The 24,061-nt window shown below is 52.3% G+C and overlaps 1 protein-coding gene across 2 annotated transcripts in view; it reads right to left on the reverse strand.

The window, feature by feature from the left end:
• The window catches only part of Myh9 (myosin heavy chain 9), a 79,776-nt gene that overhangs the window by 29,701 nt on the left and 26,014 nt on the right, over positions 1–24,061 (reverse strand). For both annotated transcript variants that reach the window (XM_052160276.1, XM_052160275.1), the window contains 5 exons: positions 20,629–20,980; positions 15,556–15,712; positions 4,522–4,549; positions 3,641–3,734; positions 24–116 (listed from right to left, as the gene is read on the reverse strand). In XM_052160276.1, coding sequence (XP_052016236.1) covers positions 24–116; positions 3,641–3,734; positions 4,522–4,549; positions 15,556–15,712; positions 20,629–20,961 — 705 coding nt within the window. In that variant the 5' untranslated portion in view covers positions 20,962–20,980. The remainder of the gene's footprint in view (positions 1–23; positions 117–3,640; positions 3,735–4,521; positions 4,550–15,555; positions 15,713–20,628; positions 20,981–24,061) is intronic.

The following is a 24,061-nucleotide window of genomic DNA, read 5'->3' on the forward strand; positions in this document are numbered from 1 at the left end:
GGGTGCCACCAGCTGATACTCACGAATCGTGAGGAGTTGTCATTCTTCACCGTCTTGGCATTTCCAAAGGCCTCTAGGATCGGGTTGGCCTGCAGCAGCTGCCGCTCCAGCTCCCCCTGTGGAAGAACCCAGAGTCTCATAAGGGCCAGGTAGCAGCGTGGGCCAAGGCCCACACCAGGAACAGAGGCCTGCAGGGGCCTGGTAGCTGCCACTCTGCCCTCCTCCTTCCTGCTTGGCCTTCGTATACAGGCTGATCAGAAACTGACCTGTGAGGAAATAAGGAAGCTTCTGGCTCTGGGAAAGTGTTGAGAGTGGGGAGATTAGACATAGTCTGTCTCTGAGGCAGTCTCACCCTATGCCCACTGTCCCTCCATGTATCTACTCTTCACAATTTCCCTTTGCATGCAAGGACAGGTATCAGGTCCACAAAAGACACAAGTTATCCCATCGAGACAGAGTCAGCGGTGTTGTCCCTATGGGCTCCTACCTCCAAACCTTCCCTGACATCTCAATGAGGGAGCGGTGAAGCCCACGTTGGAGCCCCAAATATTTAGCAATAATTTTTATGAATTCTAACTGTGGAATCCTGGTACTTGTTGGGCGCCAAAAGAAACCCTTGTACATTTGTCCCTGGTCCTATGGTGCTTACACAGGCAAACATCTGCCCTGTTTCACAGACCGAGGAGCTGAGGTTGAGGAAGAAGGGACAATCTGTTCAAGATCACTGAACCACAAGTCAGCAACTCAAGTCCTCTCCCTAACCACTGCCAATCACTTTGATACCCCTGCCCTGGCCACTGGCCACTGGCCACCAAATCAATTCTGCAAGCAGCAATCAACAATGGCCCAAACTGGCTGAGGATCCAGGACCCTATTCCTTGTGACAGACCTCTGGAGGGGAAAGTGCTTGACTGCCACCAAGCAGGGCTGACATTTATCAGCAGGGCTGGAGAGTGGCCAGGGCTTTATGGAAACAGCAGCCACCTAAGAGCGGCAAAAGGCAAGGTGGAAGTGGCGGTAACAGCTCTCCCAAGAATCAGCAACACCACACCTGCCTTGCAGCACTGCTGCCCTCTAGGACACCTGCTGCAGACACGACGTGTCTACAGGGCGTCGGCAAGGTTCTAGAGTCCACCAGAGTCCAGAAGTGAGCCTGGTTAAGCCTCCTCACCCTGCCACCTCAGCCGGGCTCCCCGCTTCTGCAGAAACGTTCATGACTCCGTCAAATAAATGGAGAGGTCACTCTATTCCTGAGAAGAGGGTCAATGAGGCCAGGCCACAGGGCAAGGACAGCCTTGCCCTGGACAATGGCCCTGCGTGCGCACTTGGTACCAATAGTCACCAAGCGCCAGGATCCCTCCCACAGCCTCAAGCAGACCTAGGATCAGTCCACAGGCGACCCACATAGCCAGACTTGGATAGGAGCTGCTCCCCGCCCAGTGACACTCCTAGCAAAGCAGAGGCCAGGCTGCCAGGATGGCGGGGCCACTCCCGTTCCCTCAGACAGAGAGAGCCTCCGCCCACCTGACTTAGAGACGGAGCTCAGGCCTCTCTGTCTGAACCCACACACAGCTGCTACAGAGAGGAAGCAGTTAGTTACTGGGCCCCTTCCTGGCTGCTGGTGGTGACAGTTTGCTTTACAGACATTTAATTGGGTACAGGAGAGACTCTGTGAATGAAATTTGCACAATCTGAAATATGCTGGTGTATATGATCCAGTTTGAAATAACTGGTCCAGTTTCCAAAAAGCTTTCCAGGAGTTGGGGGTAATTTCAGCCAGGGGCCTCCATTAGTACATTTAAAAACAAACCTAAGGGAGACAGGATGGCTGCTCAGACTACAGAAGTCTGCCCTGGCTGTCCTCTTAAGTAAGCTCAGCTCTGAGAATCCACAGACCGAGCCAAGGCCACATAAAATGCCTGGTGGGCTTGGTGTGCAGGTGCGGGGAGATAAGTCAGTCACTGCAGGTAAGAGAGCTCTCTCTCCCAGAAATGCCGTGACAGGCCTTGCACTGCAAGCGTGTCAAGTATGGAAAGTCACAGTACAGCTTCACGCATGGTGACCAACTCCACTGGTCAATGGCCTTTGTGACTAGACAGCAGAGGCAGCCAGTCGGTCACTCCAGCCGGAGGAGGAACCACGTGGAGTGCCCACCACGGGACGTGTCTTCACATCTTCCTTCCCACATCACCCTAAGTTCCCAGTTATTTGTATGCCAGTGGCCTGCCTTCCCTCTGAAGTTGGAACCCAGACATGGGACCCTTTTGCTGCTAACTAGGGTCCTGTCTCTTGTCCTCCAGGGCGGAGACTCCAGCAGCACCCTCCTAAAAACCAGTCCCATACTAAGCATTCAAGAAATAGCTGGGAAATAGAATTTACTCCAAATTCAGAGGCAAAAGCCACAGCCAGAGACCTCCTAACCTCAGTTTTTAAAACAGGTCTCCTGTGAAGAATGGAAAATGGGGCGGGGAGGGGGGTGGAACTTTATTAGTTTCTAAATATAATTCCTAACACCCCATGGAAAAAGTTTCAGAAACTCTCAAGAAGCTTGGCATGTAGAGAGTTGTTTCTGGTCTGGTTCCAAAAGACGGTACGGATGTCGTGCGGCGGCACCCCAGCTATGCATGCAGAGACACCCCACTTACTAGTGAACACAGTGCATAGGACACCAGTACGGTGAAGCCAGTGAGGTCAGTAGCACCCCAATAGCCTTGAGGTGACATCACTGGCACTTATATTTCTCAGGGCAACCAAGGAAACAAGGAAACTCCAATCTGGGACCCCCAACGTCTCTCCCAGCTTGTGTCAGGAGATGAGGGGCCAGTCATCTGTGACTGGTGTGCACCACCAGCGTGTGGGGACTCTGGGAAGGCAGGTGCACATCCCACCATGCCGAGATCAGAACTGCACAGGGCCCAACTGGAATTCAGACAGGTCTGGAGCTCTGAGAAAAGCCAGGTGATGAGGCTGACCCAGTCAGGAATTGCCGTGTGCACCACACCCAGCCCTCCTCCAAAGACAATCAGTGAGCTGAGCCTCTAGGAAAAGGTCTAGCTGCAGAGAGTGACAAGGTGTGGGGTGAAAAGCTGCTCAGAAGAATGTACGGAGTCCAAGGGCACACGATGGCAGAACACGCATTCCTGGTGCAAACGTGCAGTAAAACGTGCATCTCACCTAGCCGGGACACTGGAGTTCCACCACAATCCACCAAGGGAGGAGGGAAAAAAGGAAGTAAGATGACTTTCCAACTGTGCTTCCTCAGTGAGGCACTGTCCACCCAGAGGCATTGGCTCACACAACAGAACAAGAATACGGGGATTGAGGGCAGGGCAGCCCAAGTCCTCCTGGCCTCCATCACCTGTGAGCCACGTCTCGGGCTGGCTCTACGTGCAGCAGTGAGCTGCGAGGCCAAGCATTCTGCTGTGTAAACCCTGGGATGGCTCCAGTTTTCATAGCAACTGGAGAGTTCGGAGGTCGAGAACAGAACGGATCTGGTACTACCCAGCTACTCCCAAGACCACCAAGCTACCGCCTAGGGAAGCGGGTGGGGCTCTGCTTGTTCCCAAGAGCATCCTCATTTAAAGAATAGGTCTCCCTCCTTCCCACCCTTCACTGCGGCCGGCATGTGGCAGGCACTCACCTGGTCCTTCTTGCTCTTGTGTGAGGAGGCCACATGTGCCAGGTACTGGATGACTTTCTTGGTGTTCTCTGTCTTCCCTGCTCCAGACTCACCCCTGCCAACAGAGTTAGAGTCCTCACTGAGATGTGGCCACATCCTCACCCTCCACTCCACACAGCAGCGCTGTCTACCACTCTGCCCTTCTGAGGGTATCCATGAGGAGCCAACACAAAGAAAAAGGAACAGCAAACTAAATGTGATGCTCTGGAATCTTCTCTCTGTCTGCTTCCCATGGTCCACCAGAGCCAGACAAAAGCCGATTCGTACTCACTGCCTGTCCTGGTCACTAGGCAACCTTCAGACCAACTGTTTCAGACCTCAGAGAGGCAGCTGTTGACCTGGGAGCCAAAGGCACTATATGTGTTCCCTTGAAACATCCCTGGGAGACAGGTTCTGTCCCTCGCACTCCCCAGCTCCTTATTAAGATAGAAAGTAGCTGTATCAGCCCAAACCAAAGCCGGAAGGCATGCTGGGGGCTCTGGAAGGCATGCTGGGGGTTCTGGAAAAGCCTGTTGGTGGCCCTTGCTCGAGCCTGCGGTGTTCCTCTGCTGTCACCATCCACCCCCACACTTGAGTACTTGAGGAGGGCTGACAAAGTTGTGACACAAAGCTCACTGAGACCACAGACATAGATAGCCCTGAGTCCTGTCTCAGGGAGGGGAGGGGCCTGAACTGGGAATGAGCTTATCAGCCTGCTTTAGACAGGATAAAAAGAGTCTTTCCCCAGGAATAAGAGCAGGGATGAGTTCAATCCCCAGCACCACGAATAAAATCATCAGAGCAATAAACACAGCTACCACACTCTCTCTCCCTCTTCCCCTCACCCTCTCCAAAACACTTACGTGCACAGGATGGACTGATCTTCTCGGTCTGTAATGAAGAGGACATCAGGTTATCTTGGATAGGAAGAAGAAACCTCTCCCTTCCCATCTCCATGAAGAGTTGCCAAAACAAGGAACAAAGACTTACACACTTCTCTGAAAGGACCCTCCCAGGACTCCAACCTGGGCTGGCTGTGAACAGCCTCAGAGGAGGGACGTCTGAAATGGCAGAGCCCCAGGCTCTGGCTGCACATCCCTGCCCTGCCCACTCCTTCCCATGAACATCAGGAAAAGATGCCCATGGCAGGCACTTGCGGCACTGCCCACATTTAAGCAAGGAATACTGTTTAAGGGGCCAGAAGTCAGAGCAGCAGCATGGCCAGGCCTAGCTGGCAATGGGACCGTCCCAGTGTGGGACACTGACTGCAGGGTCTAAAACCAGAGGCAACGACCTTCTCTGAGCCCCACACACTCCTCCATGCTGTGAGGCAGCACGTGTAAAAGGGACACTGTGAATCCACATGCATGGTGCTTGGCTCATGTAAGGCAATGGTGACAGGACGGAGGGGCCAGGGATGAACGGCAGCTTCTGGCACGCACCTGTGACAGCCTGCTCTCTACACCAGTGGCAGGAACTTCCAACAGCCACCCTAGCTTCACAAATTCAGCAAGAAGAAATAGGAATATTTCTCTCTGCATAGAGGAACAACCAGTTCCCTGCACTCTGAAAGCTAAGCTAAGATGGTCAAACTCCAGGACAATATGCCGACCTCGAACCCTATAGTTGATTCGGCCGTTTGGTAACATCAGAACCACAGCGAGGTACCTGACTGTGGTGCTTTACGGCATAGCGTACACTGGCTACCCACTCTACTTCATGATTATTTTGATAAATATAACACATAAAACAGAGCTGGTGCTGACCCTGTGAGTACAGTCAACTAACTCACAGATAGGTCACTGTCATCTCGATGACAGAGCGGTGGTGGCTCAGGAAGGTGGGGGAGCAGAAGAACCAGTGAGGGGCACTGATGGCCGCATCCTGCTGGTACTCCTGGAGCTGGCACGGGCTTAGGACCCCATGTGACAAGGTGCTGGGTGATTGACTCATGGCTTTCTGTGTGTGTGGCCTCAGGACATAGACTTAGTCATCCAATGGTCGACTGCTCAGGCAGGTCACCCACCCTCCTGTAGGTGAGCTTTCTAGCTGGCCCAATCTCAGCAGCATACGATGCTGAAACACACAGCCATCCCCATTCTATCAGGACTCTTACAGGAAGCAGGAACAGGAAGCCTAACATCCCACGCAGGCAGCAGCTGCCTCTGCCCTCAGCTGCAGCCTGCATTCTAATCTCCCAAGAAATAGCCACCAAGCCAGGCACTTGGGAGCCGCGGCAGAACGGCTGTGGACCTAAGGCCAGGGTGAACCATAAAGCTGAGAAACCGAAACTAAAAAGCAAGAAAAAAGGAAACCATCTTGGAATGGGAGTCCCATCATCCCACTCACACCAACACCACCCCACCTCCCTGAGAACCACTCAGAGAGAAATCAAAAAGGAGACATTCAACATTCAACTTTCCTCCCTCTTGCCCTGTTCCCCTCATCCCCCCCTCCAAAAATGCATTCTTCAAGGCTGCCAGACAATGACTGAGAGGGAGTGGAGCGAGCTTCACTAAGATGGCAGGAGTGGCAGGGACAGGCTAGATAGAGGAGAGCTGTTTCCACCCCTTCTTCCCCAACAGCAGCGTGGCCCACAAAGCTGAAACAAGCATTTCTGTCATCCCAGGACCCGCCCTCCCCAGCAGCTCCCTGTGGTCGGCCCCAGCTGTGGCTGCAGGCGGGCATGTTTAGTCACCGCTCCGGAGCAGGCAAGAATGTACCTGCGTGTGCTGGCGAGGCACGAGCAGAAAGGGCCTGGTGCTACCATAAAAGGCAACATTCTCCATTCCTTTCAGAAGGAACTGTTTCCCAGGGCTGTCCAGGCCCAGTCCCTGGATGACTGGAATTCCTTTATGTGAGGAGGAGTCAGAGAATTATTCACTACTGAACAGGAAGCAGGGTGGCCAGCCCACACGAACATGCATGCACAAACGCAGAGACATGCAGGCAGACAGAGTGTGTGCCCTGATGCACAAGAATGTGTGCACAGACATGCAAACAGGAACACAGTGCACAAAGCAGCACATACAGACACCTGTGTGTACACAGATCCACAGCATGTTATATACTTACGAGCACACACATACACAGAGGCCTGCATGTGCTCCAAAAAGCATAAAGATCGGATCCAGAGTCACCATGAAACTTCTGCTACCCAGGACCCTTAGCTCTCCCCCTTGACATGTCCACCCTGCTGCCATCATTACAGCCCACACACACGTTCAGAGGAACCCTAACCGGCTTCGTCAGACTCTGCTGAGCCATGGCTCTCACAAGGATGACCTGCCGAGAGGCCTCCTCCTCCACTTGAGAGAGGCCCCCAGCACTGAGCATGGAGGAGCCTCCTGCTCAGTGACCCACACACCCTCTAAATCCCTACAACACTTTCTGGAAGTTTCAGTCTGAAACTACCCCTCCAGGGTAGCCAAAGGAAACCCTCACCACTTAGGAGAGAGAGGCAGGTAACTCTTTTCACAGCATTTTGTTTGAAATTTGTTCCTGAGCTCAGGGCATCCCTAACAGATAATGAAGTCCCAGCAAGTGGTAGGCCTGAACCAGTTCATTCTGCTGCGACACTCATGGCAACAGCCTTGCCTCACACTGTAATCTCCGTGGCTGAGGACACTCACAGGCCTCCTAAAGCCCAAGTCCACACACGATCTAAGAGTTTATCTGAAATGCCCCTTTTTCTTTCTTCTACCCTGGGAGCTGGGAGCTAACTTCCGCCAGCATAACCTTCCTCAGACACACAGGCTCTGAACCACCAGGCCCCATCTCAGCCCATGGCCCGAGCTCAGAGGATGTGGCTGAAGTAACACTGTGAGTCTCAGTCATGGTCTCTAGATCTCTCCACAGCCACAACCTTTCCTCAGCCAGAATCTTGGCAAATCCCTGAGCAGCGGACCTGGCAGAGAGCAATCTGACTACTATTGGTCTATCTACCCAGAGCAGTTAGAAAGGAAGTCATTAGCCCTGCCCTTGGCCTCTGGGAATGAGCAGGGTCTGTTCTGGAGACCTGTGGAAATAAATGCCTGAGGCCCACTCAGAATGCTTTCCTTAGCCACACCCACACTACATCACCAAGCTCCTAACAGAACCTTCCAGAACTGCAAAAAAGGCTTCCATAAGCTAAACACTCAGCAGTCAAGCTCTTGCTGCCCCTGACTAGACTTTAAACCCAGAAACCCCAAGGCTGGTCCACAGAATGAGATCACAGCGGATGTGGCCCCAAGAGTGGACAGGTTTCTAGCCAACTCAGAAGACCACCTGAGGCCACCATCTGCAGGTGTTTCATCCCAGGCATTTGGCGTCCTACACCATGGGGGAGGGGAGCAGACACACCATGGCTCACTTCCTCTGTCAGAGGAGCTATGGCTGATTCTTGTCCATAAAAGGCTGTAGGGCTTGAGACTAGCACAGTGGTGACATCAGCCAGACAGGAAGTACAGGAGGAAGGGCGCAGGCCGCTACTAGAACTGACTCATGGCTGGGCTCAGAGAGTGTACCCCCTCCCGCAGAGGAACTGTCATAGGCCATGGGCGAGTACCTCCCTGAGGTACCCCATCTGCAGGTCCACTGGGTTCTCTGGAGCTGTGAAGCAGATATGTCACGGTAGGCAAGCATGCCTACCCAAGTCAGGACTGTGATAAGCAGCCCCCCTGCGAATGTGCTCTGGAGAAAATTGCACATCAGACCTGAGGGTGACTTGCTGTGTGAAGGCTGAGCGGGCAAGGCAACTTTTGCACCGGCATACTCTGAGTAGGTCTCAGGAAGTCACAGCACAAAGGATTTTGCGAAGCATATAAAATGTGAGGTTCCAGTTCAAAGCTGGAAGTGGGAAGGCCTTAGCGTGGCCTGGAGATAAGGCCACAGATCCTGAGGATCTGATGATTTGATTGAGAGAACTCAGGCCTTTGTCCCAGCTGAAAGCACCATCAAGCAGGGTCCAACCTCTACGCAGAGGCCAAGGCCACTCTCATGATGACAGAGAGCCTGTGAGTGACTGGTGCCATCTCCACAGCCTGATCACAGCTTGGGTGACAGGCTTGGGAAGTAGTCACAAAGGAGAGAAGAGGGTATGAAATGTCACTTGCTAGTTTATTAGTAGAGGCTGTAGACAGGCTGAACAGAGTTCTCATGTCAGTCTCCAACAGACAGCCCTTTAAGAAGGAAGCCCCTTGGGAGCTGGAGAGATGACTTAGCAGTTAAGAGCATGACTGCTCTTCCAGAGGTCCTGAGTTCAATTCCCAGCAACCACATGGTGGCTCACCACCATCTGTAATGGGACCCAATGTCTTCTTCTGGTGTGTCTGAAGACAGCTACAGTGTATTCATATACATGAAATAAATATTTAAAAAAAAAAAAAAGAAGCCCCTTGCCAGGGTCTCCCAAGCACTTGGACCCACACCCATGCTCCTCAGGAAGACCTAGTCTAAGAAGCCTGGGCCCCAGGTGCAGAAGGCAGGAGTCTGGCAGCCTCCTGCCTGGATGATTAGAACAAAGCTGAAGAGATGACCTTCCCGTGCTGAAGTGAACAAAGTCCCAAGCAAGCTTTCTCCTGGCCAGAGGCACCAGCAAAGCTCAGGTGCCACAATCAGACTATTTCCACTTCTCTGCCAGCAAGGCCAAGATAAAACATTCTTGATGGCTGCCCACCTGGCATAGGCAACTCCAGCAGGCCTGGAAATCCAAAACGGCATGAGTGCCCACTGCCATCCAGGGCAAATGCCTTCAGGAGCACGATCGGCCCTGCCTTGCGCATTCCCAACATCTCCCTGGGGAAAAGCAAAGGCAAGGTAGAAAGGGGTGGCCTTGCTGGGTCCCAGACAGAGGGTTAAGGAGCCAAGGAGCAGAAGGAGAATAGGACAGAAGCAACACAGGACACAGCCAGACAAGGCTCAGGGATAGCAGATGTCCAAAGAACAACTCTGAGGCCCCACCCCCACCCAATATGCTCAGAAGTCTCAGTCAGAGGCATGGGGCTAGGGACACTGCCTTGAAAATGTTGAGGCCTCCAGCAACTTTGCCAGGCTCCTAAGAGGTCTGCTGGAGGCCGCCAAGAAGAGCAGGCCACAGGAGCACAGTGCACACACTCACCTTTCAGTTTGGACCTCCTACTGTATTTCTGGACCAGCTGAAGGTGGACAGACAAGACTACGAACAGACCCAACCTCTACTATCTGAACGCTAAAAACATCTTAAGTCCTTGGGAGTCAACCCCAAGCCAGTAGCCCAGGTCCTGAGGTACTTTATACGGGAATGTTGTGTGTACAGGTTGCCGCTGCCCACTTTGACTTCAGAGAATTATTTTTGCCCATCTGACAGCTTTACTCCTGAAAGTCAATGGGGAAAGGAAAGCAGTTCTCCACTCTGAACACAGCCCTACCTGGCCCCAGTATATATCATAGCCCCACCACAGTCTCTGCCAGAACTGGGCAGGGCAGGACACACACTGGTACAGCAAAGCTGACAGCAAGCAAACATGGTCTTCCTACTGGATTTTACAGTGGATTTTTAAAAGACAGGTTTTGCCTAGATGTATGTCTACATGCCTAGTGCCTTCCAAAGCCAAAAAGGGCATTGGACCCCCTAGAACTGGAGTTAGACCTTTGTGAGCCACCATGCAGATGCAGGGGGCTCAAACCCTGGCCCTCTGGCAGCCAATGCTCTTAAGCAATGGGCCATCTCTCCAGCCCTTACAGATGGATTTCTTATAGTTACGTCTGCTGCGGGGATAAGGGTGCACTGACTCGCAGGATCATGAGGTCAGCGTCGCAGTCACTCTCAATGCAGCTTTGCTGGCCCAGGTCAAAGCGTGAGGTGGGGGGGGGGGGGGCGGGGAGGGAGGGGGTGGTTGAGTTTTGGTAAAAACCATAAAGCTGAGTTGTGATAAAGAATCCACTGAGCTAGGGATATGGGTCAGCAGATTACTCAATTTGAAAGTGATCTACTGGGCTCAATCTCCAGCACAAGAAAAGAAAAGAAGCCAACAAAAAGAACCTATGTGTCACCGCTCCTCCTTAGAGAGCAGAGCCTAGGTGTGAGGCCAAGAGAACTGGGGAGACTACACAGCAGCTCACTCCGGAGCAGACCTGCCACCCCGGAGCGGCCATGGCAGGCTCCTAGCTCCAGAGCGGGTGGGAGAAGCTGGTGAGAAGCTTGAGAGCCAGCTCAGTGCCTCCACTGGCTCACCAGCAACGGGGAAGGCAGACCCTGGAGCAAATGGTGCTCTCCTAGAAGACCACAAAGGCCTCCCGGCGGGGGGTTGGCGGCCCTCCAAAACACTGTGAAGTCAGTTCAGTGGCAGAGACTGAGAAGCCCTGGGGTGCTCTTGCTCATTTGCCAGTGATCAGGCTAGAGGGCAGTGTCAGGACTGGGCTTTGGGAAAGTCCATAGCCGCTGTATATTCAGTCAGTCCTCTGCCGCCCCTTCCTCCAGTACCTGGCAAACAGGCCTGCACTGCCCTACAACCACGCCTGAGATTCTAGCCTAGCCACGCTGGGTTGAGATGAGAGGAAGAGAAAAACATGAAGACTCTATAGCTGGGACAATTAGCTGGAGAGAGAGCAAGGGTCCCGATTTATCCAAGCCAAACTCCATCTTCTTCCCAGAGACAGCCCCTCTTGTTCACAAGGCTTCTCCCTACAGCTGAGACTAAGAGGCCCAGCAGACCCTTGACTGTAGCCTACAAAGTGCTTACTGGTTTTCTAAACCCTATGCCTACCCCACCACCACCACCACAAAGTTCCAGGGCACACCACCTCTGTGTCACTGTCAAGAGGGTCCCCATACTGTCATCTGGTACTTCTGGATACCAGTCAGCAATCCTCTCAGCAGACCAATGGTCTGCATGGGTAGATGGTCTGCAGTGTACAATACACAGGAGGCATGAGGCTAGCCCTGTGTTACACAGACACAGAGCATGGCCCTCTCAGTAAAGCTACACTGCCTCCTGAGGCACAGGACCAGGCACAGGGCTGGCTCCATACTTCCCAGCAGACAGTGGGGCCTTTGTGAGAAGGCTGGCAGGGCTCAGCCCTCCTGGCCAGCACATTCCTGCTTAAGTGGAGTCATCACATCTGTGGCTTCCCACTACTCCAGCTCCAAGGTTGCCACTCAGAACCTAAAATACTCTCCCATACTCTCCCGGCCTCTGATGAGCCCGGGGCTTTTCCTCAAAAAGACCTGGAAGCAACCGAGCAGATACCAAGGTGAAGGGAGGTCTTTCTTAAGTGCCCACGCCCCCACCTAACTGCTAGAGTACAAAGAATTCCTTCAGGGACCAGCCAGAAAAAAGGGCAATGGTGGGTACAACCTCCTTGTTCAGAAAATCAAGAGATACCCCCCACTCCCAACCCCAGTTCCAACAGATGTCACATCAGCTGTCACACCTAAGCCCAGCCCTTCACCTATGAGCCAGGGGCCCATGCTTAGAAGGGAAGGGTACAGGCCAAGTTCGCTGTCACTGCTTACCCAGCAAGGTCAGTCAACCACCCAGAGGAAAGTGGTCCTTCAGTGACCAACCACTTCCAGGGCAGCTTCCAGAGAAGCAAAGACAGGATGGAGAGAAAGCTAGCAAGGTACAAGGGCAGGCCTGCACTGCAGGCCAACTCTGCTGCCTCCCCTACAAACCCTGTGAGCTCACTGACACGCCAGCATCCTCCAGAGCAAGGCAGAGCTGGCTCAGAGCTAACAAGAAGCACAGCCTCTTTTCTACCTGCAAGGGGAGAATAACGGAGCCCAAGCCAAATTCTATCACTGATCAGACCGACACTCCCTTACTCTTACCAACAAGGGCCCCAGAGAAAGCCAAAGGCTCCCCTCCCCCAGTCCACACACGGGGTTGGGGGGTTGGGGGGGGGGGTTGCTGCTGCCTGATTTCCACACACACAGCCCCTGGGCCTGCCCTGGGATGCGCCTGCACCCTACATGCCCGGAGCAGCAACAACACAAGCTCTCACCTGGTTCCTAAGGCTGAAATGCCTCTTAAGAGCCAAGACGGCAAAACTGAAAGGAATGGAGAGCCAGAGCCAGAGTGGTGCGCATGCAAACACAACTCTAATTAAGCCCAAGGCTGGAGATTAAGACAACAAACCAAACTGTGCAGGCACGTCTGGGCCACAGCAGAACCACTTATTAACACAGAGCGGCCGAGTTTCCCGTGGGCTCTACCACCTCCACCGTGCCCTTCTCTGCCATACCAGCCCCCGCAGCCACAACTTCCCTGAACCCCAAGACACCTGACACCTGCTGCCACTGCCCTGGCACCAGGCAGCAGCAGCTTGCCCTGCTGTGCAACGATAGCCCCAGACACGTTGGCAAACGTCTCCTCTATCCGTCTGGACTACCGCGCCTCCAGGTTCCATATCCCAGCATTTCTTATCTCCTGTTTGTGTGGCCTAAGCCAGACATGGTACTCTTCAATGCCCCATCCTGTGCCCATGGCAGACTATACTAATCAATCCCAGCTTTCTTTGACATTGTGTCTCAAATCCTTGACAGTACAAGGGTTCAGACAGCTGCTGACTGACGGCCAATAGAGCTTAGTCTAGAGATTTTCAACTGGGGACAATTTTGTCCATCAGGGAACATCTAATGAAGTAGCTGGGGATTTTTTTTTTTTTGTGGTCACAACTAAGGAGAATGAAAGAGGCCAGGATAATGACCACACATCAGACAGTATCCTAAGTGTCATGTCTGACAAATAGAAATAGGTAAAGTAGCTTCCAAAGCAGGATGGAACCCAAGGAACTACAAGGCAGTGACAGAGACTGCACAGCACTGCACAGCACGGAAGGCTTTAGGGACAAGGGCCTGGGAGGGCTCAACAAATCTGCCTCATAAATGTCCCCAGACAAAGCCACCAACCACCCTATTTGGTAAAATGAATTCTAGTATGTCATAAGCCACAGCCAACTCAGGAAGGAAATTTTTGTCTAGTTCTTGGGGGGGAGGGCAGAAGAGGAACCATCTGGCTGTACCTCCTGATACAAAAGTCAAAGCAAACCTGCCCCCATCCCCCATTGAAGGGGCAGCAAGCCCTAAGGTTTCACCCCAAAACAGACTGAGTAAGAAGCTCCGATAGCCTGACGACCAACGTTCCACCTACAATGCCTGGCTTAGAGCGAGAAGCCAGGGTCCCTTTTGGAAACACCCTACCAGTGACCCACCATGACACAGGCAGGCTATGTGACTAGCTTGCTTCTCATCCCAAGAACAAGACACCTACTGCTAAAGACTTTGTGGGCCCACTATGTACAAAGAACTGTTCAATAGCCTAGAACTTGCTTAGTAGGTCCACATGGGGGTGGGGGGTAAAGAGTTCCAGCCCAAAGCAAAACAGAAAGCAAGGTGGGCGCTTCTCAGGCCACAGGAAGACTTGCAGCCCCCGCCACTGCTCAGGGCTCCCAGGGTCCCACATGGTCAACAGTTTCCTCCGCCTGCTCTCGCCCTCGTTGACTAGGCCAACCTTGTGCGTGCTGCTAGCTCCTTCCCTCACCAGGCTGGGAAGGAAAGAGACACTTTTTTTTTTTTAATCTCTTTCTCTTAACCATTTCCAATCTATGTGACTTTCAGGAATCCTTCCCCAAACTGTCTTCTCATGAAGGTAGGAAATTGGTAGCTCTCTTGAGAAAGAGTCCTACAGGTTTTGTGATGAGAGTGCAAGTCCAGCCCGTGACTGGCTCGGGAGCCGCTCTCCACCACTCTCCCACGGTACCAGAAGAGCGCAGCGTCCATCCCGTGGAGAACGAGAACACCCCTACTCAGGAAGACCCCAAACGCACTTCCACATGGAGCCAGAGGAGAGCCGAGGGAAAGTGACTCCTAACCTCTAGAGACTCTCAGAGCCTCAGACTCCTCTGGAATCTCACAGAAGGTTCTCCCACCAGACTGTTCTCATTAGCACTTTTAAACAGGCAAAGGGCTGGCTTCCACAGGAATTCTGATGGATGTGAACATAAGCCAAAGGCTAGGCCAACCTTGTGCGTGCTGCCTGATTAGTGACCGAGACACCTTCTATGTAGACAGTGGGCAGGGGAGGGTGTACACGGCCACTTTAAACCACTGAACCAGGGCAGAGCTAATACAAGGGGCGCGGCCACCACTGCCCAGAGGGACTATAGAGCTCAAAGAACAAAGAACGCAAGAAGCCACTATGGAAGTAAGACAGCCAGGCTGCTGGGCGCCGGTCTGACGTGGGATTACATATGCACTGACAGCAGAGACCACGTCACTAAAGGAAAGGCCGGGCGGAGGGTAAGCCTAAGAGAATCACCCATAGGCAGAACAGAGAACCATGGAGAAAGTCAAGAGACCAGGGAGGGGGAGCCCAGGGGAGCAGAGAGATGACTGAAGGGAAGGCAGAGGTGAGAGAAGGTAGGAACACAGACTACAAAGATCATGAGTGACCTGTCAGTCAGTCTAGCCAGGAAGTGGCCTAGAGGTGTGGCCCAGAGGAGAGGGGACTGGTGAAGAAACATCCTCCTGAAGCTCTCCTCGGTGACAGGACAGAACATGGAGGGGTGCAGCTACCAGGGGCGACCTCACATCTGTTCTCTGAAATGGGAAAGCACCCCTCACATCACACACATACACACAAAATGCAGAAGGAGAACACGGAGAGAACTAGAAACCTATAGGACCTAGAACAATCCTGAAAACTGATGTGGGCAACTCTTAGAAGGATGGAAAAGTAGGAAAACAAAGTGTAGTTTCTAACGTGCCCATAAACATGTCCATTACATAGCCACTGGCCCCAGCTCTTGGATGAGGACCCGCCCATCACCAGACAGGAGAGTCATGGGAATCAGCTCCTGGAAGTGACTGGCACCACAGGTAAAAATGGAGGCCCTGCAGGGGCCAGGCAAGGACCTCACGGCCCCAAAGTACTCACCTTGCATCATGCTCCTGTAGGCAGTGTCTGTGATGGCGTAGATGTGGGGTGGCATCTCGTGCCTCTTCTTGCCCTTGTACATGTCCACGATCTCCTCTGAGTAGATAGGCAGGTTCTTATAAGGATTAATGACCACACAGAACAGGCCTGAATAGGTCTAAAGAAAGCAACAGAAAGGAAGGTTTTAGCAAGTCTGAGACAGCATTTAAATTCATGGCTGAGTGTCCAACTGTTTCCAAGGCCACATCTCAGCCTAGGGTAAAAGTAACCCCTGGTGTCTCTGCTCCTGATGAAGCATTTTTTGGGGGGTGGGCGTGGGAGGGAAGACAGGGATAGCACTCTGTCAACATGGGTGGCCACCAGCTTTGTATGTTGATAAGTGAGCATCAGACACAGTCCGTAGCAAAGCAGACAGAAGTCCAATTACAACTCAGATTCCAGCCAGTCGTGGGAGCGCACACCTCTAATTCCAACACTTGGCAGGCAGAGGCAGGAGAATCTCTAAGTTGAGGCCAGTTTGGTTCTACAAAGCAAGTTCTAGGACAGGCAGGGCTACAAGGGGGAAACCCTGTCTCGAAGAACAAAAGACAAAACAAAAACCTCAGATGCTAGGACAATAAGATGTGTCTCATTGTGAGAAATGCAGAGAGATAAAGGAGTCAACTGTGCCCTGGGAAACTACAAAGAAACATAAGTTATTCCCATGCATGCGCGTGGGACACACACACACACACACCCTCTAACACTGGAAAAGCTCACCGTTCTACTAAATCAAGTAGATCCTTGGTAGCTAAAAACAGTTCATACCCTCTGTTCCTATGCAAAGTTTTCAAAACATAAAGGCCACTTTTGGGTCCTCTAAAAGCCTTCTCCATAGGCAGAAACTTAAAATTGTCAATGCCCTCAATGCAAAACACCTACAACATACCCAAGTTTCCCGGTCTGCTTTGACCTTTAAAAGCAAACACCTGGAACAGATAGCCAAGGTTTAGATCTCAGGGTGCTCCCAGGGTGCTGGGGAAGGGGCCTCCCTTACCCTCCCGCCTCCAGCTCCCAGTCCTGTGGAAAGACCATAGGCTGAAGTTGGCCTTTTACTGCAGGGTGAGGGGTAACAGCACACTGTGGCTCAGGAGAGCTGCTGTTCAGGGCTCCTCCCTACAGTCACCTTACACAGCTCTTCCTCCATGTTTCTAAGGAAGAGCCCACAATGCCTTGTGATCAATTCTAATAAATTTCCTGCTCCTCCCACACACACACACAGATGGCAGCCTCCTAAGCACTATGGGAACTGTCCCTACCAGGGGCACCCAGGGATGCTCAGTTTAGGGGACACAGCTGTTTTCAAGCAGCAGTAGCATTCCCAGCACGATCTTCTGGGGAAAGTGAATCCCAAGGCAGAGGGAAGGCAGGGAGCGAGATCCCTGCCTGTGCTAAGATCAATCAGAGGCACAAATCATAAAGCCTCACTGAGAACAAATTCAGGCCTCAAGGAGACCAAGGCCAACCTCCTTGGTCTGGAGGCCCATTCCAAACTTCTTTGCTTTTCTTTCCTCATCCCACTCTTCCTGCATCTTCACTGTACAGTTTATCCCCTGATCCAGGGGCAGCCAGTCTGGGGAGCTGACCATGATGTGCGGCCAGCCCTTCAGCCTCCCCGTGCACACTGTGGCAAACTGCAAGGTTAAATCCATGGGTTTGCATAAAAGCCAGGCATGAAGACAGGGCTCTTCCCCAGCACTGACCAAAACTTTCTCCTTGGAACTGCCAAGGAAAAAAAGCTAGGCTGAGGGCAGTGCCCAGGAGTCGCCACCCAGTCACCTCTCAGCGCTTTCCACGGGGGAGAGCAGGGAACCTGGATGCTAACAAGAGGCCCTGACTGCAGGTGGAGCCGCAGTCTTCTTTCTTCCTAGGGAGTTATGGGAATGAGAGAGGGGGCTTCAGCTGTGTGTTCACCCTTCAATTCTCAAGAGACCAGGAAGGTCAAAGCAAAAAGGCCCAATGTGACAAGGTTTGGGTGCTACAAAAAGGCAGGAGCAAGGTCATCTTGTGGCATCCCGTGTGAATGTCAGATGGCACCAGGTGGGGACAAGACACAGGTCCAGAGAATAATGAGGTCGTGCCAGGATCTCCACACACTTGGACCTCGTGCTCAGCCTTGGAGAAAACCCACACTGTAGGAACTCCAGCCCAATAAAAAAGCCAAGGAGGCATGGTCCCTCGTCAGGGCACGCCATGGAGCCAGATGTTTTTGAAACAGCTGGCAGAAACAGAAGGGGACAGAGGGTCTTTGGGACAGCTGGACAGGCGCTGCAGACAGCTCGAGAGGACTGTCCGGGCTGACCCCCGAAGCCAGGAACACTAGCCAGCTGAGCCCACCGACAAGGAGGTGCACAGCTCAGGTGGGAGGAAGGAACACACTAACGGATCAGAGACAGACACTGAGCAAGCGGCGCTGCTCCCACTCGGCCACACCAGGACGCTGCTGCAGTCACAGGCCACAGAGGCTCTTTGTGCCCAATCGCCCCCTGTCCCGAGCCTCACCTCCCCCCAAAGGAAAAGACAGAGCAGCTGTGCTACAGAAGTGGCCGTGCCGCCCACAAAGCTGGGCAAGTGCAGCACGAATGTTCCTGGAGTCCCAGTGTGGAACCTTGATGCACATATATAGGCTGTGAGGGAGGCCGCAGCCCTGCCCAGCCAGCCACAAAAGCTTGGATCGCCTCACAGTTCTGCATCTGCTGGCATTTCTACTAGCAACTCCCTAGTGATGCTACTTGGGGGAAGAACTGAGGCAGAGGGACCTGCCAGACAAAGGAACCAAACCCAGAGCCAACACCTGCCACCAGAGGGGTGGGGGTGGGGTGGGGTGGGGGTGGGGCCTTGGCTTCTGTACACCACACCCACCTACAGAATGAGGCCTGCACTGTCACTCACATGGGGTACTGCTTAACACTGAATTCCCTTTGACAGCTAATATGTCCCATGAGAGCAGCTCGCTAGAGGCAAATACAGGTGGCCAGCCTGTTTCCCAACAGGTGCTCAGTGAAATGGAGACACCAAGTAAGAGACCAAGTAGAGGAAACTTCACTTAGTGGCGGCCAGAGTCCAGATCCGGTGCAAGCCAGGAGCTACCTGGAAGCTCTATAGTGAAGGTGAGGCTCTGAGGCACTGTGTGACATAGTCAGGAAGGGGCAGAGCAGCACAGCAGATGGGTGTGACATCAGCAACAAAGCCTGCGCCCCACTCCCAGACAAGGGGAATATGGATCCCCTGTTATCTAGGCAGACACAAGGCTTTCTTTTTTCATTTTTTCCGCAGGCCCTCTATTTGAATTTTATGGTGATGCTTCTGAGAGGCAGGAGTTTTAGATCTGTTTTACACACACTCCCACCAGAAGCCCAGGGCTAGGGCTGGAGGTACGATTCGGTGGATAAATGTTAGCTCCTGTCATGGTCTGGCCTACCTGGGACTTCTGGGTTGAGGGCTTTGGCACGTGTGATAGCAGCCACCAGCGGGCAGGAAGCACACTGGAAATGTGAAATCACCCTGGCATCTCAGAGGATTCAACAGCTGGTCCTATGGGAGCTCTCAGCACCCCTCAACACACGAGCCTGCTCCTCCCCAAGATCAACAACAAGCCTGGTGCACAGACTGTCACACAGGAGGGCTATAGAACCCCTGGGGTGCCTCACTCCCTCGACCTCTGAACTGTGCTCCTCTGCCTCAAGAGCGAGACCAAGGTGGCTGCAGCAGCATCGTCAAAGAGCTATTTTAACGACCACCACATTATTTCTTCCTAAACACCTAAGCTAAAAAGAACAACCTTTGACTCAGGCAGAAGCAAGATAACTGGAGTGTCATAGAAGATGCACGGTTGAAGCCCTGCTGTGGCTCTAAGGCCCGCCCCATTCCGAGCCCCCTGTGGCAAGTATGGCCCTGCCAAATGCACCGGAAAGTATAACTGGAGTGCCAGGGCTGAGAGACAAAATGATCCCAGGACCAACAAATAAGGCACCTAAAAATTGTCTACGGCAGATTCAGGCATGGATTTTGTGATGGAGAAATATCTAAGCCCAAGAGGGCGGTGGATGCAGCACTTGAGCATTTAAATGATCAATCAGTCATAAAACAATGTTTCAAAGACTTTAAGGAAAAAAAAAAGGTAAATCTGGGGTGGACGCTGGAAAGAACCTTGAGACCTCAGGGCCAGTAAAGCTCACGCTGCCTACAGTGAGGGGCTGGGAAATGCTGTCAACACCTCCCGTGTGGTGACAAATGTGTCCATCTGAAAACAAAAGTCCCAACAAAAGAAGGACCCGCTAGCCAGGTGGTGGTGGCGCACACCTGTAATCCCAGCACTCTGGGAGGCAGAGGCAGGCGGATTTCTGAGTTCAAGGCCAGCCTGGTCTACAGAGTGAGTTCCAGGACAGCCAGGGCTACACAGAGAAACCCTGTCTCGGAAAAAAAAAAATCCAAAAACCAAAAAACAAAAAAACAAAAAAAAAAAACAAAAAAAAACAAAAAAAAGGAAAAGAAAAAGACAAAGAAAAAGAAGGCACACTGGTCTTTGGTGTGCTTGGGGCCTTTGCACACACTGCTAATGACACGTCTTTGTAGGACCTGACATGGAACCTGCACTAACAAACGTGTTGACATTATGTCACCATTCTACTCCAGACAGCTCAGCTGTTGTACACGCAGCCTTAGGAAGGAGGCTTTACCACCACCAGGGTTCTAGAAGGAAAACAGCAGAGGCACCAAAATGGGCCTGACCCAAACTGGTGGCTACGGGGTCTGACTGGGCGGTAGGGAAGCATAGGGAGCAGCAGACATCAGCTCTCCATTTAGAAGGAATGTACTGAATCCACATGGCTCCACAAAGCCGAGGTCAGAGGCTAGGAGGTGGCAGCATGTTCTTCCTGCATTCGGGGAATAGAGGGTCAAGCCAGAGCGTCCCACTAGGATGCCACGGCTGTGAGCATGTCACCGGCCATCCTCAAAGCCCTCTGTCCACCCAGAGGGCTGGAGCGCTGGCACCTAGGGGTGAGGAGACTCCGCCCCAACCCGGCCACTCACATAGATGAGCCCTGAGTAGTAGCGCTCCTTGAGGTTGTGCAGCACCGAAGCCTCGTTGAGGCACGTGAGCTCGGCCATGTCCTCCACCTTGGAGAACTTGGGCGGGTTCATCTTCTGGATGTCGTCCTTGTTCACCGTCACCTTCTTCCCGCTCTCCACCAGCTCCACGACGGCCTCTTCGCCCACCTCCTCCTTGAGGCTGGCTGGTTCAAAGCCATTCTTGCTGGAAGGCACCCATACCAACTTCTTGGCAGCCCAGTCGGCCTGGGCCAGCGGGTTATTGATGAAGTTTTTATCCACATAGAGGTACTTGTCTGCAGCCTGCTGAGCCATGGTGACGTGCGGCCAGGACCTAAGAGAGAAAAGGACAGAACATGAGCCACGTCACGGTCAAAGCCCACAACCACATGGAGCAATTGCCACGATTTTCTTACCCTACACATCTGGGAGAAAGTGAGCTTTGGTTAGAAATTAATAAATAAGTACATCTTCCCATGGTGAGCACATCAGCAATTCTATAAACAAAACTACCCAGAAGGGATGAGTGTAAGAGTCTCAACAAAGACTCAGCCACAGCTCACTGGTAAGGCGACCACACCACTGAACACTGCCCAAAACACAGCATTTTAATAGCCAAAATGGCAACTCATTACAAATGCACAATGACGGATATAAAAACAGAAGCCAGCTCCCGGGTATACCACGGAGGGAAGGCGAGCACCCATGACTTGTTCTTCTCAAAGCTCGCTACAGAATACCAGTTAGAAGCTGATACTTCTTACAGGATCGCAAACGGACAGGCACGCATGATAACACCCGGACAGGCACGCATGATAACACCCGTCTGTAAGTAAGCACAGGTCTCTGGGAACCAGCAGCTTGTGCAGAGAGGCTCAAGGCCCTGGTCTATAGCACCCCCATGTTCAGCAAGGTAATGACTGAATTCCGAGGTGGAGGCTGGATCCCTCGGGGCTGTTGCTTTGGGTGAACCAAAACAAGGATCTGAAACCTGCTATAAAGCACTCAGCCCAAAGTCACCATAGGCAGCAACCAGAAGCTTCTCTAGGGCTCCCAAAGAACACAAGCAAGCTCTGCTCCGTGAGATCAAATCTGGCCACCCTATTTTGGAAAACCACAAAAAAGTTCCCAGTTGAGAACCCAGAGTTGCTCAGCTTTCAAGTTTCCTGATTCCAAGAGGGACTTGGATGCCAAAGAGGCTTTGGCTGACCAGGCCTCCTTCTCTGGCCTGTTAAATGGTTTTCAGACCTAAGCTCAGGGGCTTCCTGCTCACTCCACCAGGGACTATTTTCCTGGAAACCTGGTGCTCCCAAACTCCCTCCTCCCAAGAGGGAAGGAAGTTCAGGGGGCCCAGGCAGCCGCTTGCTTATCTAACCTGCAGCATCAGGAAGCTACAGGAACCTGCACCAGGCACTATTTGCTTACAATGACTGCTGGAGAGAGGGCAGGGTCCAGTGTCAGCTGGGAGCAAGTTAGAACCTGGAGCTGTGAAGTGCCTTGGCCTAGTCTCTTCTGTGGAGTTGTCAAGGTTTAGCGTAGACCACTGGACAAACCTTCTGCCTGCCTGCCTGCCCCACAGTGGTCCTCGACCTCCCAAAAGGCACCTGACCACAAACTAACAGCCTCCCCACCACACCCCTGCTCTGCTCACAGAACCCAGGTTACATCAGCTGCTGGTTCTTAATTTCTTCAGGACTCAAACTCATAAAGGATAAGACATCACCGCCATTGTGCTTCTCAAAACCCCTAAGTGTGTGGCTAGGTGACCGCTTCACTACAAGCTTACAATCTAAGCCCTTGAAAGGCTAAGGCAGGAGGACTGTGAATCAAAAGGCTACACTGGGTTACATAGTGAAACCCATCCATCCAGTCAAGACGCCTGAGGGTCCCCTGCACAAGGTCCCTATACTAGGAGGTAGGACAGTTAAGTGCTGAACACCTCACCACTAGTCAGTCACCCTGGAAAGCAGCTTTTATTACCTCCAGTTTAGAGAGAGAACTGGCTTAGAGAGGGTCAATCCCCAGCTCCATCATCCAGTAGGGTTCCAAGCCAGATCTGCCTTGCCTCTGTGGCTTCAGTCCTAGAACTGGGCCGTAACTGTCACAACTCAATATAACCTGGGAACACAGGGGTCAGAGTGTATATGCATATTCTTAAATATTTTTAATAAGGCAGGAAGTAGTGGTACATGCCTTTAACTTGGGAGGCAGAGGCAGCAGATCTCTGTGAGTTCAAGGCCAGCCTGGTCTACAGATAGTGTTTCAAAAAAAAAAAGAAAAAAGAAAAAGAAAAAATCAGTTTTCTGGGGGCTGGAAAGACGGCCTAGTTAAGCACACTTTGATGCTCTTGCAGAAGCTCCAGTTTTGCTTCCCAGAATGCATATCGTGGTTCACAACTATCTATGTAACTCCAGATCCAGGGGACCCTATGCCCTCGGTGCACACATTTGTGCATATATACATAAAGGCAAAACACTGCTACATATAAAATATTTTAAAGCCATTTTCTCTCTTTTTACAGGTCCTTTTTAATTCTGATTCACAGAAAACAAGTGTCTGTTGTAGGCAGAGAAAAGAGGTCCACATTTTATACCTCCCTAACTTACTATGACCAGGATTTTGTGGTTATCCCAAAGATTCATTTACAAATGACAAACCAACCCTGTTAGGTCACAGGAGCTAAGAGGCTAAGCCTTAGACCCAGAACACTTCGTTGTGGCCCATTCAGTGACTGCATAGTATTCCAAAGCCGGCTGGCTTGGCTTGAAGTGACATACTTGGGGTTGGGAGTGGGGTGGTTTGGATTCAGTTTGGCTTTTAGCTTTTGTTATTTTCAACACTAGAAACTGAACTGAACCAGGGCTCTGTGCGTGCTAGACAAGCAGCCTACCACTGGGCTAGCCCCAAACAGTTTTCCAGTACACTTTGAGGGGTTTAGTTTCCCTCGTTACCGGTAGGCCTCCTTGCAGTGAGGCTCAGTGCAATGGAGACATGTGGGAACATGTCTGTGCAATCTAATCATCTTCTAAGAGGGCTGCTGCCGTTAGGACAGGAGTATGTATGTGCTAGATCGTGACTGTGCCAACGCTGCCTGCCCTGGCACTCACAGAGACGCTCCCATGACTGGCAAGCAGCACTTGAGGAGTTAAGGGACACAGCCGCTCTGGCCCACTGAAGACTGGTTGGGTTGGGCTGCCCTTCCCCAACGGCTTCCTGCGGGTACCCATCCAACTCCAGAAACCCAAGCTGTTGCCTTTTTAGGCCATAATCGAGCAGGACACACCAGAAGCTAAATTAGGACTCTCAGGAAATGATGAAACTGAAAGCAAAGAGGTTGACTAAAAACCTCTTCTTTCAACCCAGAATGCAATCCCCTTACTCTCATCTTCTGGCCCACCCCAAGCATCCTCTAGGT

Source organism: Apodemus sylvaticus, chromosome 17 (assembly GCF_947179515.1).
Source record: "Apodemus sylvaticus chromosome 17, mApoSyl1.1, whole genome shotgun sequence".
In the NCBI taxonomy this organism is placed as follows: domain Eukaryota; kingdom Metazoa; phylum Chordata; class Mammalia; order Rodentia; family Muridae; genus Apodemus; species Apodemus sylvaticus.